This window comes from Prosopis cineraria, unplaced genomic scaffold, assembly GCF_029017545.1.
Source record: "Prosopis cineraria cultivar Desert tree isolate PC_DT_omini unplaced genomic scaffold, ASM2901754v1 PC2, whole genome shotgun sequence".
Taxonomy (NCBI): domain Eukaryota; kingdom Viridiplantae; phylum Streptophyta; class Magnoliopsida; order Fabales; family Fabaceae; genus Prosopis; species Prosopis cineraria.
Window position 1 is genome coordinate 33,017,296 of NW_026555333.1, and position 13,352 is coordinate 33,030,647.

The 13,352-nt window shown below is 32.3% G+C and overlaps 1 protein-coding gene across 10 annotated transcripts in view; it reads left to right on the forward strand.

The window, feature by feature from the left end:
• Nucleotides 1–8,459: 8,459 nt before the first annotated feature.
• LOC129303320 (uncharacterized) overlaps nucleotides 8,460–13,352 on the forward strand; it is a 43,036-nt gene continuing 38,143 nt past the window's right edge. For 4 of the 10 annotated variants that reach the window (XM_054942553.1, XM_054942555.1, XM_054942562.1 and 1 more), the window contains exons 1-6: nucleotides 8,460–8,672; nucleotides 9,104–9,166; nucleotides 9,761–9,783; nucleotides 9,947–10,131; nucleotides 10,911–11,027; nucleotides 11,110–11,155. In XM_054942553.1, coding sequence (XP_054798528.1) covers nucleotides 9,125–9,166; nucleotides 9,761–9,783; nucleotides 9,947–10,131; nucleotides 10,911–11,027; nucleotides 11,110–11,155 — 413 coding nt within the window. In that variant the 5' untranslated portion in view covers nucleotides 8,460–8,672; nucleotides 9,104–9,124. Of the gene's footprint in view, nucleotides 8,673–9,103; nucleotides 9,167–9,760; nucleotides 9,784–9,944; nucleotides 10,132–10,706; nucleotides 10,782–10,910; nucleotides 11,028–11,109; nucleotides 11,156–13,352 lie in introns of those variants that run through there. The other 6 variants (XM_054942556.1, XM_054942554.1, XM_054942557.1 and 3 more) reach the window with 6 other exon arrangements.

The following is a 13,352-nucleotide window of genomic DNA, read 5'->3' on the forward strand; positions in this document are numbered from 1 at the left end:
GGCTAGTGGCAATTGGAAATGAATTTTAACTAAACATTTGGTTAATTCTTAATCTAAGCTAGTGAGGTTACCTAAGGAGCTTGTAATAGCACTTAAGGAATTGAATTAGTGTGGCTAGGTTGCTTGAGATAGTTGTCTTAAGTAAATGCATTTTTCAGCCAAGGAAGAGAAGTTGAGTGAGCTGCCATAATTAATTAGAAGCTAGGATTCTTCCATAGCAACACCCTAAGGTTCCTATTTAAATTGAGAAGCCACTTCTTTCGAAATTAAGATTAGTTTTCTAGCTTAATTCACTAGATAATTAGGTTAGCAATTAGTTAATCAACTTCAAACTTTGGGTGATTTATGTTACTAGATAACTTTTAAATTAGACTTAAAATCATTCCTTAAGAGATGACCTAAGGTTGTCCCTATATTGCATTAGGGTTAGCTTTAGTTTAATTTTGAGGACAAGCAATAATTCCTATCACCACGGCCATGGATGGTGCTAGTGACCTAGAAGGTCTCGAGGCTTCTACTGATTAGGAGAGCATTTCCACTGTAGCCCTGGATGGTGACTCAAGGCTTAGGGCCTATGAAGTTTGAGAGACTATCACTATTGAAGCCCTAAAGGTGGTTCCCCCCATCAGCTCAGCAGCAGCTATCGAGACCAGGGGATCTAAAAGGCCCTTGATGGGGTCTCAAGCAACGACTATCACCAGTCTTACAACTACTGGCACTCACATCCTGGAGAACGTGATAGTCGATTTAGCCTCCACCTAAGGTGCCTTAGCTCAGGGCCAACCTTAGCCTACCACACCTATAGGCCGTGTGGAGAAGGCCTTGCAATTTGTTGCGTAGTTTGCTCATACTCCCTCGTTTACAGGTAGAGACAAAGCATTCACGGACTTGAGTCAGGTATCAACCTATTGTGCTCTTTTCTCTTGTCCATTTTCCTTTTATTATTGTTACTAACTTGCTTTTTTCTTTTTTTAGCTTTCTTCAATGGAAGTGGTCCCTACTGACACCTTCCTAGCCCATATTCATGTCCGTAAAATGGATGTGGTGTTTGATGCTTAGAAGGTCATTCAGTTTCAACTCAACCGCAATCTGCTCTTGATTCTTGAGTAGAACTACGAGGAGATGATTCAGGCTATTAAGGCTGTGGAGAAAGCAGTCCTTATGCCTGAGCTAGCATTCCTCCATGCCTAAGTCCCAGCATGCTACGACATCATCAACCGCTGCCGCACGGAGCCCTTACTCCTTTTAGACTACCTAATAAATAACTAGTCTATCAGGGATGAGTACCTCACTGCCAAGGCCCGAATGACTGCTACCAATGATCAGGTCCAGGAGATTGCTCCTCGTGTAGATCATCTCCATGCACTACAAGCTAAGGTGGCTAACTTGAGGCATTAGCTAATAGCTGTCGAAGAAGAGCTCGCACGGTTTGAAGAGGGTATTATAGAGTCCGAGCTGGAAGTGGCCAATAAGGCCTTAGACGATGCACAGGCCATCTTGGATAAGAAGCTTCATTCAATGCTAGAATTCGAGACGACCCTTAGTCAACATCAATCCCTATCTGCTAAGCTGGACGTAGCTTTAGCTACGTGGGAGGTCCTTCAGGCCTATTGTAAATAATGAACATATATAATTTTTTATTCTTTTATTATTTGATTTGTATTATTTGTCCCTTGTACTATAATTCTTTATAAATAAAGGACAATCTTTTTCCTTTTTATTATCTATTTTATTTCATCCTGGGCTATTCTAGGCCTCGAGTCTTTTACTTCTTCGTGTTCCAGATCCTGATAGTTTGTTATTATGATGGCCAATATTTCTTTAAGTATTTCCCATTTATAACCCCTTTGTGCGGAGTCCCATCAAGGCTCCATAACCAATGCGCATTTTCTTTAATACTTCACTAACTTTGAATGGTACTTTCTAATTAGGCGAAAATTTATCAAGCATTCAGTCTTTAGAACTAGGTGGCAACACAAGTTTCTATACGAGCTCGCCTGTATAAAATTGTTTCTTTTTTATTCTTTTGTTATATATTCTTGAAACCTCTTTCTTCTAAGCGATTATGTGATCCAACGCTTATAAACATATTTCATCCAACAGAATTAACTTATTCATCATAGCTTCATTATAATCCTCAGAAGATCTTTCCAAACTGTTCGCAACATGTAAAGAAGGGACTGCTATTTTCCTAGGTAATATGGCCTTGTGCTCGTATGTCAACACATACAAGCTCGTGCCCATGGCCTCTCTCTTTGATGTCTGATGCACCCATAAAGTCTCATGAAGTTGCACGTGCCATTCCCTAGGGTTTTCCTCGATTGTCTTTTTAGAATTCCAAGGATTATTTTATTAGAAGCTTTAACTTACCCATTTGCCTGAAGGTAATATGGTGAGGATGTTAACAATTTGTTAGAGTTTATCTCCACCATATTTATTGTGGGAAATGGTGAAAACAGATTGTCATCCACAACCAAGGACTCCTCCTTAGGGAACTTGCGAACTTCCTTATTGATTCAGTTTTAGATAACATTCTTGAAGCCCTAACAAGATTTAGTATTGTGACTCCATGAGTGATGGTATTTACAGTACTCATTCCCTCTCTGCTCCTCTTTTGAAGGAATTTTGTGATCAACGAGCAACGAGATGAAGTTCTTATTGATGGTATCAAAGGTGTACTGAACATCTCCTCTCTTTTGATGGTATCAAAGGTGTACTGTATTGCGTTCGCCCTTTTGGGAGTCTCCCCGGTCTTCTTTATCAGGATCGGGCACATGTAGTCACCTGCATTTTTTAATTTTGCCACTGCCACATCAAGGTTGCTGAAGTAGGTTCTTGCTGTAGTCTATGGGCGATGGTCCTTTTCTTTTAGCAACTCCTCGTATCCCTTGGCTTTGTCATATTTTGTCATATTAATAATTAAAAATAAAATAAAATATATGTATATCTTTTTAATAATAAATTATTTGATATATGTATATGCAATTGTATAACATATATTTAATTTTACATATGATAGCCGCATGTGCATTTTCAGTTTAACTAGCAAAGAAGGAAGGCTTGAGACTTAAAGGTGGGAGAGGTTAAAGGTTCAAATGTTGGCTTCGTCATATTTTGCAACAAATATGTGATGTCGCATGTGAGGTGGCTTGAGGAGGCACACACGTGGGGGGTGATGTGGCATGAAATGGTGGAGTAGCACATGAGGTGGCTCAAGAAGGTGCACACATGATATGTGACATGACATGAGATGGCGGGGTAATGTGGCATCATCTGTCGAACATGTGGCCTGTGACGTGGCACAAGATGGCAAGTGACATGGTATTATCTGTCGCATATATGACAAATGATGTAGCATCATGTAACGCACGGTGGTAGAGTGATATGGCATAAAATAAATTATTATTTCTTAAAAAAAAGTTTTGGTTTAGCGATGACTTTTGGACATTTAGCAGCAATACAAAAATCTATTTTTTTTTGTAGTGTAAGTAGTAATAAATGATCATTCCAACTCAACGTTCATCGATTAATTTGATTTTGCAACATTTAATAAGTTAGTGTTTACTTCTTGTACATTATATTGATCTACCTCAGCAGTGATTGTTGTACAATGTAATCTAATTGACCAACCTAGAATACTCACTGGTACAAGCTGAAAACCAACCTTTGAAATATATAGACCCCAACAAATGATCCCCACTCATATCATTGATTTGATGACAGGAAACAATATTTTCTAAAGATTTTGTTCAATTTTAAAAAGAATGTGAATTGCTTCTTCTTATTTATATATATATTTATTTATTTTCTCTTAGTCTTAATTAGATTGGTGTGTATATCGCACGAGACGTGAAAAAAAGATGAGTATTACTTATAATTTATAAATAAGGCAATTTATCATATATTTTATTAATATTAATAAATATTATTTACTGTATCTTCAACGAAGGCTTTATTTAACCCCAATCAATTGCAAAGAATAGATCAAAAAATTTAAGTATCTTCACCAAAGGCTTTATTTAACCTAATAATTTTAAAAAACAATTCTAATAAATAAGGCTTTGTTTAGATTTCTTTGATTAGCATACTTTTTAAAGAACATTTGTAAAACATACTTTTATGATCATTTGATTCTGGCCATACGAAGACGTTATTTTGCCAATAATAATATAAATATATAAATAATGCTTACATTTTTTTTTTTAAATTAGGAAACAATTAAATGGTGCCACTATCACTAAGTATTACGTAAGTGTTGTCCCATCTATATGACATGTGTGTTGGTAGCAGGATGGGATACAATAATAAAATTGATGCTCTGCTGACCTCTCTCACTCATTCCGGACGATAAAATTATCAATCCAAAACAAACCCTTGCCTCTTTTTTGGGTTGACTGCCCTTACTCATTTCGCTTCAATGCTTCCTCCTTTTGCTTCAACTTTCTTGCTAGACCTTCAAAATCAGTTTCAATTACCTATCTCCGACAACTCATGACCTTTCAAGTTGCCTCCATCCCTTTTAAAAATTCCCAACTCTCAGCAGCCAACATCCAACAAGTTCCATTTTTTCCCCTTAATCTCCCATACTCACCAGCCTTTCTAATGTTTTTTGATTCCTCTGCAACTCGCCATACGAGGATCTTATCTCCAGCGCTCCTTTAAAATTTAGTTTGAGCCACCCTCTACCAACACTCTCCAACTTTCAGCTCACGTGTTCTCTCTGATAGTGATACTGATGCACAGTTAGTGTGATAATGGAACTCCAAACAAGACACACCAATGTACCCCTCTAACTCTTGAAATATTTGGGAGGTCTATTTTGAGCCATCTCTAGAGAGTTTCTTTCAAATCAATTGATTGAGCTAACAAGTGTATTATATTTTATGTTGGTTTGTCATGATTGTTAGTTCTGAAAATATGCCGTCCCCTTTCTTTCTTTGTTTTTTTTTTAAATAAAGTATGCTGTTTGTTAAGCTCATATATATTTAAAAAAATTATTTTTTTAAAATATAATTCTTATAAATTAAAATATCATGTTGAACTCATAAAAAATAGGTGTGGGACCCATAATAAAAATATTTATCAATATAAGATTCATAATACAAAAATAATATAAGACCTAATATTTTTGGTAAGGGTAGCAACTCCACTTATCATTTGTTGCTTGTATTTTGTATATATATAAAAATAATTAATTGTATTATAAAATATAAATTTAAATAATGAATCATAAAATAGAATGTTTTATTGCAATGAAATTACAAACTTAATTTATATAAATTATAAAAAATGTGAGTATAATTTGATGAATAATTTTTATTATTTTAAATCTTAACTCACATGAAATAACAAATTTTGTATAAAATGCTTTTTAATTTTATTTTTTAAACATACAAGATAATAAATTATAAAATAAAATAAATTTATGTGGGATCAACAGTGGCTTATTTTTTAAAACAAATTGCACATTGAATGATTATGTGTGGCTTATAATAAAAATGATAGGTAAAAAACCTATCATGAGCTGATTATATTTTTTGTATGTATAAGATAATGTCATAATAATTGTTCAATTCCACTCCTAATAATATCAAAATTAACATGTATGGTGAAAAAATTAAAAGCATGTTATTTATAAATTTAAATTTAAATGCAATAATGCAAAAGTTTAAAAATTTATCTTATAAAATATAAGTTATTTCAAAATAAAAAATATAAAGTAAAATATATTTTTTATTTAAATTTTAATTTATGTGAGAATAACACATCATAGGATATATAACAAATTGTTTATTACACAGGAGTAATTTATATTTTTTATTATACAATTAATTATAATGATAAAATAGGAGTAACAAATTATAAAATAGTATACAAAAATAAAATAAATTATTGTGAATATTTTTTATATGCATGAGGTAACAAATTTATTATTAATATATACACCTATACCACAATTTAAAAATCTAATGAAACCATTGTAATCATATACTTTTAATTTAATCATATGAAGTTGATAAATTTATTTTTCATTGCATACCTCCTGATCATAAACTTTTCTTAATCATTTTTTTTATCTTTATAGACATATACATGATTAATAAATAGTAGAATAATATTTGTTATACTTGCTTAATTTAAAATCGTTATTCATATTTATTTTTACTTTTGAATATAATTATGATTTATAAATATTATTATGACATAAATTCTAGTGCGTGATTCATTATGATACATATTTTATTTATCTCATGATGCATTGACGAACAAATTCTTAAAAAAAAAAGCTAATTTTATTTTGCATGATATGCTTAGACATTTAGGTAGGGCATATACAAATCGAATAATATTTGTTGAAGAATAAATTTTCTTTTTCAATTAATTTTGACGTAGAATTTAACAAAAAATGTATTCTTTAACATAATTTCAGAGTTTTCCCTCACATCAATTGAAGGAAAAGCACAAATGTATCTGTTGCATTCTTAAATTCATTATGGGAGCAACATATTTTAAAATAAAAATAAATTATTATTTATATCTTTAATATATTTGAGTAAAATTTTTTTAAAATTGAATAAATTTTTATTAGCATAAAGTAACATATCATGAGTATACAAAAATAAATTATTTTAAAATTTTTATTTTTTATTTTATGCTTACCCTTCAAATGATAAAAGATTCTTATAGATATTCTTTTTAAAAAAAAAATCTCAAACAAGTTTTTACAATGCTTATAAACAAGTAAAAAAAATTTCCGTCCATTGCAGAAAAAGAGCATATGGAGGGTAAAAATATTCTAAGTATCTATTTTTAACTTGAGGGTAAAAATTGAGAGTATAAAAAAGATGCATGAGATGGGAAAATATTTGCCTTTCGGCCATCCATTTGTATTATTCATAGATGCATTTCTTTTTCTTTTCTATCCAGTAAAAAACTTTTTGGTTAATCAAGTATATGTTCTTTGCGTTTTTCTCTATGCACTTTCATTTGTGCTGTGTGTGAGTGTGACATTAATTTAAAATTGTTCACGAGCCACACTAGCGTTTTTTTATGTGCAAATGCTTCCCTCCCCATCATTTCTCTTTTATTCTTATTTATAGAAGTACATACAAGTTAACATGACTTTTTATAAGGAAAAATAAATCAATTGATACTATATTTTATTTAATATCTATTTAATAATGTTTGCATGTCAAACCGATTTGTTATTCAAGCTAGCATGATATGCAATTGTTTGGAATGGGTTTGGCCTAATCTATCTTTTTAAAAGAATAAAAAACCTTTTATATTAATTACAAAAATATAATTCATTCAAAATATATTTTATAAAAAATTCACGAATAAAAAATAAAATTTTTCAAAATTATATCTACTTAAAAATAATTTAAAAAATATTAAAATTTGTTTGCTCCTTATTTAACATCCATGCATTGCACGGGGTAACAAACTAGTGTTCATATGGTTTGTTGTTATTTTTTATAAGCAAAAAAATAATTTTTCAAAAGTGTTTATGATATCTTTTCCTAATTACTCTTCATTAAAAATGTTAATTCAATTATATCTTAATCCAAACTTTTTAATTTTAGACATAATTATTAGGATTAACTAATTTTTTAAACTGTGTAAATTGATTAAATTTTTTTATATATAAAAGTGAATGGGAATAAGTTGATTAATTTAAATTATAAAATATTTTATTTTATATTTATTATTTAAATTTGTATGTTATATATAATTAATTATCTTATTTATATACAAAATACAAGTAGCAAATGATAAATGTCCTAAATTTATCAAAAATAATAGATTTCATACATATTTTTTTTTTTTATGAGTCTCATATTTACAAGCATTTTTAATTATAGTTCCTGCAACTTTTTTTTTTAATTTTTATTATAAGTTCAGTATAAACTTTTATTATATGAAAATCAAATTAAAAAAGGGTTAATGAGCAAAATAGATCCTGAATTTTTAAGTGCTTTAGACTTTAAATTTTTAAAATGTGCAAAATAAACTTTAAATTTTTAAATTCATAGCAAATTAAACTTTATCATTATTTTTTTAACGTTGTTATTGTTCATCATTACTATTCATCATGGATCTCAATTAATTAGCGCCATAAACTTTAAACTATAATGCGAATAGCGTCTTAAACTTTGAACTTTGAAATTTTAAGCAAATTACCTTGCTATTTATATATAAAACATTGATTATTATGCAGATTAAATTAATCTCAATATGATTCGTCATGATGAATATATCATTATTATTTATTTAATAATGAAAACTTAATATTTCATTTAATTATAGACAAAGGGTACTATGATATCCTTGACATATGTTATAAATAGATCACAACCGAAAAATATTGAAAAAAATATATTCATGCTAAATTAGACATTTCGCCCCTTGAAAAATAAGAAGATATTCTTGTGTTTGTGGGGTGTATTTTCATTTTCATTTTCGTTGTTTTTCCCCAATTGAAATGCTTAGCTGAAGCGGCAAAAGCGAGCGAACAGAGTGTGTGACTCTTCCGTTCTGTGTTGCATTTCCGAAGTTGAAATTGCTTTGGAATACCAGTTTGTGTCCACAATTCTCAGAAGCAGTAACTATTTCATCCGGCTTTCGCTTTCCTCCATCATCTTCCGCTAAGGTCGAAGACCGAGACTCTGGTGAGTGCGGGCCTTCTCCGTCAATTCCTCCTAGCTTCAATCCGTATTTGCAAACTCTCTCCGATTTCACGCTTTGCGCCGAAAAAGCTTTAATTTCTCAAGGGCAATGCTTTCTGTTGAGTTTTAATGTAATATTTACATGTTCGAGTATTTCTGTTTCTTAACATTGCTCCGATTCTTTGTTTTTTTTTCCTTTGATGAAATCGTCATTATCTGAATAGGTACTGCTTTTTACACTTAAATTTCGGATTCGTAGTTTCTTCTTGGATTCTGGAAACTTCAATGCGTATGTTTTGATGTTGGCAGTAAACGTCATTGCAATCAGAATTAACAACTAAGAATGACGCAAACTCGTTGAATTTTCATTGTAACTGAAACAATGTTTATTATCGAGTTTACTTTTCGTGATTCTTTGATTTTTTGGTGTGAAGCTGCAGATTGTAATCTTCACGATGTTGCAATGGATGGGAGGTTCAAGGCGGAAAGTGACGACAGTGAGTTGGATTGTGGTTTTGGTTTTCATGTTAATTCACAGAAAATTTAATATGATGCGTTAGAATTGAAACTATCCGAATTGCTTTTTATTTTATAACACTAATGATATCCCATTGGACAATCCATTAAATGCTGGGGATAAAAAAACGCAGTCTACTTGCCTATGGCTATTTGTTTCTTGGAATGCCCCAAAATTTGGGAAGTCTTCTGAACCTTGATTTTCTGATAGCTTCCATCATGTCCTTGTGCTCTAGTCTGGTGAGATGTTATATCATGCTGCAGAAACTATGTGCTTAAAACTTAATCTCAAGTTAACAATACCATATTATTATCCCCTTCTTGTTTTTGGTGGATAAATTAGTGGCTTGTTAGTGGTCATGCATGGGCTGATTTACCAACATTTAATTTTCCATTCTAAACAGAGAGAAAGAGACGTTGCATAAGAATGCTAGTATGTCGTGTATTTTTGACATGCCATCAAAATATGCAAATCATTTGAACCAAGAAACTTGATACTGATTGGGATTTTGTTCTGATGTCCAAACATTTTATTTGGTGCATGATATCTCTTATGCTGAAACGGGAAATATTAGTCAAGGAAGTCTACGCAAAAAAGGTAAAAGAATAAATCTGCTGCTCTAAAATGATTTCCTCAAAGATGACCTCTATTGAATTTCTAGTTACTCCCTTGGGTTTGGTGAAATGAAACTGGGGAGAAGGTTTTGCTGAAATTTGGAGAATTAACACTGTAATTTAAGTATACTTCTTGTTTCATCTAGGCAAAAGCAATATTTTGAACAGAGGAAACGCCAACAACAAAATCTGCAGATCATGGGGTCAGAGAGCAGTTCTGATGTGTTAGGTATAAGTGGGCAGTACCTGAAGGAACATCGGTCTCTGGACATTCTCAATTTGCTAAACTTGTCCACAAATGCTCAGGAATGTTATTCTCCCTGTGTGAAAGGTAAGTGGCTGATATTCTTTCCGTATAACAGTCATGACTTATAGTGCTTCTCCCAAAAGGACCACTGACTCATTGTTGAAAACCTTACATTTAATTTGAACTAACTCTATTCTGCTCTGGTGGTCCCCAACAAAGAGAATAAGTTTTGAATTGTAAGTTTGAAGCAAACGAGATTACTTATATCAGTCAAGGTTTTCACTTCATCTATACTCTTCCCAAAGTTATATCCCCTAAAATAATACGCACTATTTGACTTTTGTTGTTTTTTTTTTTGATTATGTTTGAAGAATTGATACTTCTACTGTGCTCAAGTGCATGCTTGCTTTGTTAAATAGGTCATTATACTTGTTGAGAAAATAGGGAAAACAGAAGTTTGGGAGAAAGGTAAGGGACTGACAAAGATAAATGAATGAAAGGCTCAACTGTAGTCTGAACAGTATTGACCCCTTATCCTATGTTTGTACCGATATTATACACAACAACACTGATGCCCTTTACTTTTGTTGCACCACAAGCAAGTTTTTGAATTCTTAATACCTCTTGGAAATGCTCAAATCTAGTTCATATTTTGATAGTCTTCATAGAGGAAAGCTGTGCCAAACTGGTTGGGAAATTCCTTTATTAGCGCTTAGGAAGCCTTGCAAAACAATGTAATTATCATTACCTCTTGTTGCTTTTAGTTTGAAGGCTGTGTTCTTATAAGTTTGTTTTCTTTCTAATCTTTATTTACCGAGATTTAATCTTTTACTTCTTTTCTATTTTGCTTGTACAATTATAAGGGAATGCAGATGCAGAGGTCAATGTTTCTACAATGCCAAGCAATATCTTGAAAAATCAGCCAACAGTATTTACCAGCATGGATACTCATTTAGAATCTTCTAGAATTGAAGAAGCAAGTATGCTCTTTAATGGATACTCACATAATTTTTCATTTAAAGGTGATGTGTGATTGATATTTGTAATGTATGGCAAATGTAGTTGTCGGAGAACCACTGGGCTGCCAGATAGATGCATCTCAAGAGAAGTGAGCAAATGCATGATTTAAATTGATGTGAATTTTATTGTGCATAGTGCATATTACCTTATTACTCTTCACTGAGTATTATATATATGCTAAAGCAGTTAAATAGGCAGAATAGGTCATAAAGGTAGCTGCATTGTGGATATATATATATATATATATGACAAATTTGGTGAAAAAATACTTTTCATTATTTCACTCACACATTTTACAAGAGCTGGCTATGATATTTAGAAGAGTATATCAATAGAGAGTAATAAATGCTATCTTAACTTCTAACCACCAACTAATATCTAATCTATTAAAGAAATAAAATAAATTTACACAATTTAACTATATATTTTAACACTCCCCGTCAAGCTGGAGAGTGGATGTCATCCATTCCCAGCTTGCATGCTAACGTATGAAAATGTTCTTTTGTTAATCCCTTTGTGAGTATATTTGCCAATTGATCACTAGAGGGTATGTAGGGGGTACAGATTAGACCACTTTCCAACTTCTCTTTGATAAAATGTCGATCAATTTCAACATGCTTGGTCCTATCATGTTGTGTAGGATTATGACTAATGTTGATAGCTGACTTCTTGTCACAATAAAGTCTCATTGGACCTTCCCATTTGATTCTCAAATCTGATAAAATTATCTTTGCTCACAACAACTCACAAATTCCAAGTGCCATATCTCTAAGCTCAGCTTTAGCACTAGATCTGGATACTACATGTCTACATCCTGCTTCTTACTCCTACAAGTAATGAGATTTGAGCCAAGAAACATACAATAACTTGATGTAGACCTTCTATGATCCATATCCCCTCTATGATCTGGATCCGTGTATGCTTTAATAGTTAATCATTTCCCTCTCTTGAACAAAATGCCTTTTCTTGGAGTGCCCTTCAAATACTTAGGTATTTAATAAACTGCTTGTAGATGAGGTTCTTTAGGATCATGCATAAATTGACTTACCACGCTCACTGCGTAGGCATTGTCTGGCCTAGTATGAGCTAGGTAAATCAATTTCCCAACAAATCTTTGATAGAATTCCTTATTGACAGAAGGCTCTAGAGGAGGAGGTTTGTTGGGCTTATGATTTTTCTTCAGCTTGCCAGGATGTTTTCCTTCCTTACAAAGTCTATGATTCTATTCAATTGGAGTGTCCATAGGTTTACACCCCAGTTTTCCTGTTTCAGTGAGAAGGTCAAGAATATATTTATATTGGGATATGAAGATGCCATGCTTAGAATGAGCCACTTCAATGCCCAAGAAATATTTCAACTTTCCTAAATCTTTCATTTGAAATTCTTTCATCAGTTGACTTCGCAGAGATTGAATCCCTTCTAAATCACTCTCTATTACCATGATGTCATCAACATAAATAAGTAAAATTGTCACTCCCCCTAAGGAAGAATGTTTGATGAACAAAGTGTGATCACTTTGACTCTGTTTGAACCCCATGCCAACCATGGCCTTTGAAAACCTGTCAAACCATGCCTTGGGTGATTGTTTCAAATTGTACAAAGCCTTTTCAAGCTTGCAAACAGTATGAGGAGGAAAATGAGAATCAAACCCAGAGGGAATCTCCATATAAAATCTTTTCCTTTAAGTCACCATGTAAGAATGCATTCTTCACATCAAACTGCAGCAATTTGCAATCATAGAGAGCTGCTAAAGATAATAAAATATAGAAAGTATTCATTTTCGCAACACGCAAAAGTTTCTTCATAGTTAACCCCATACATTTGAGTATATCCTTTGGTAACAAGCCGGGCCTTATATTTGTCTAAAGAACCATCAAAATTGTATTTAGGAGTGAAGACCCATTTACACTTAACAAGCTTCTTTCCCTCTGGTGATGGAACAAGATCCCATGTATTGTTATTCTCAAGTGCGTCCATCTCAACCTTCATTGCCTTAACTTAATTTTCATTTGCTAATGCCTCAGATACAGACTGTGGTATTGAAATGGGATGAAGACTAGCAAGGAAAGCTTTGTGATTGCAAGACAATTTCTCATAGGAAAGAATAAAAGACATTGGGTATAAGCATTGTTTTAGTACAACTGTGGGTCCCCTTTCTCAAAGCAATAGGTAAATCAGAATCAAGTCGTTGATAATTATTTTCAGATACATCCTAACTATTAGAAACCTTATGAGAACTTGAAGAAACTTTAGTGTTTTCAAGAAGATTAGGAGTTACCTCGCAA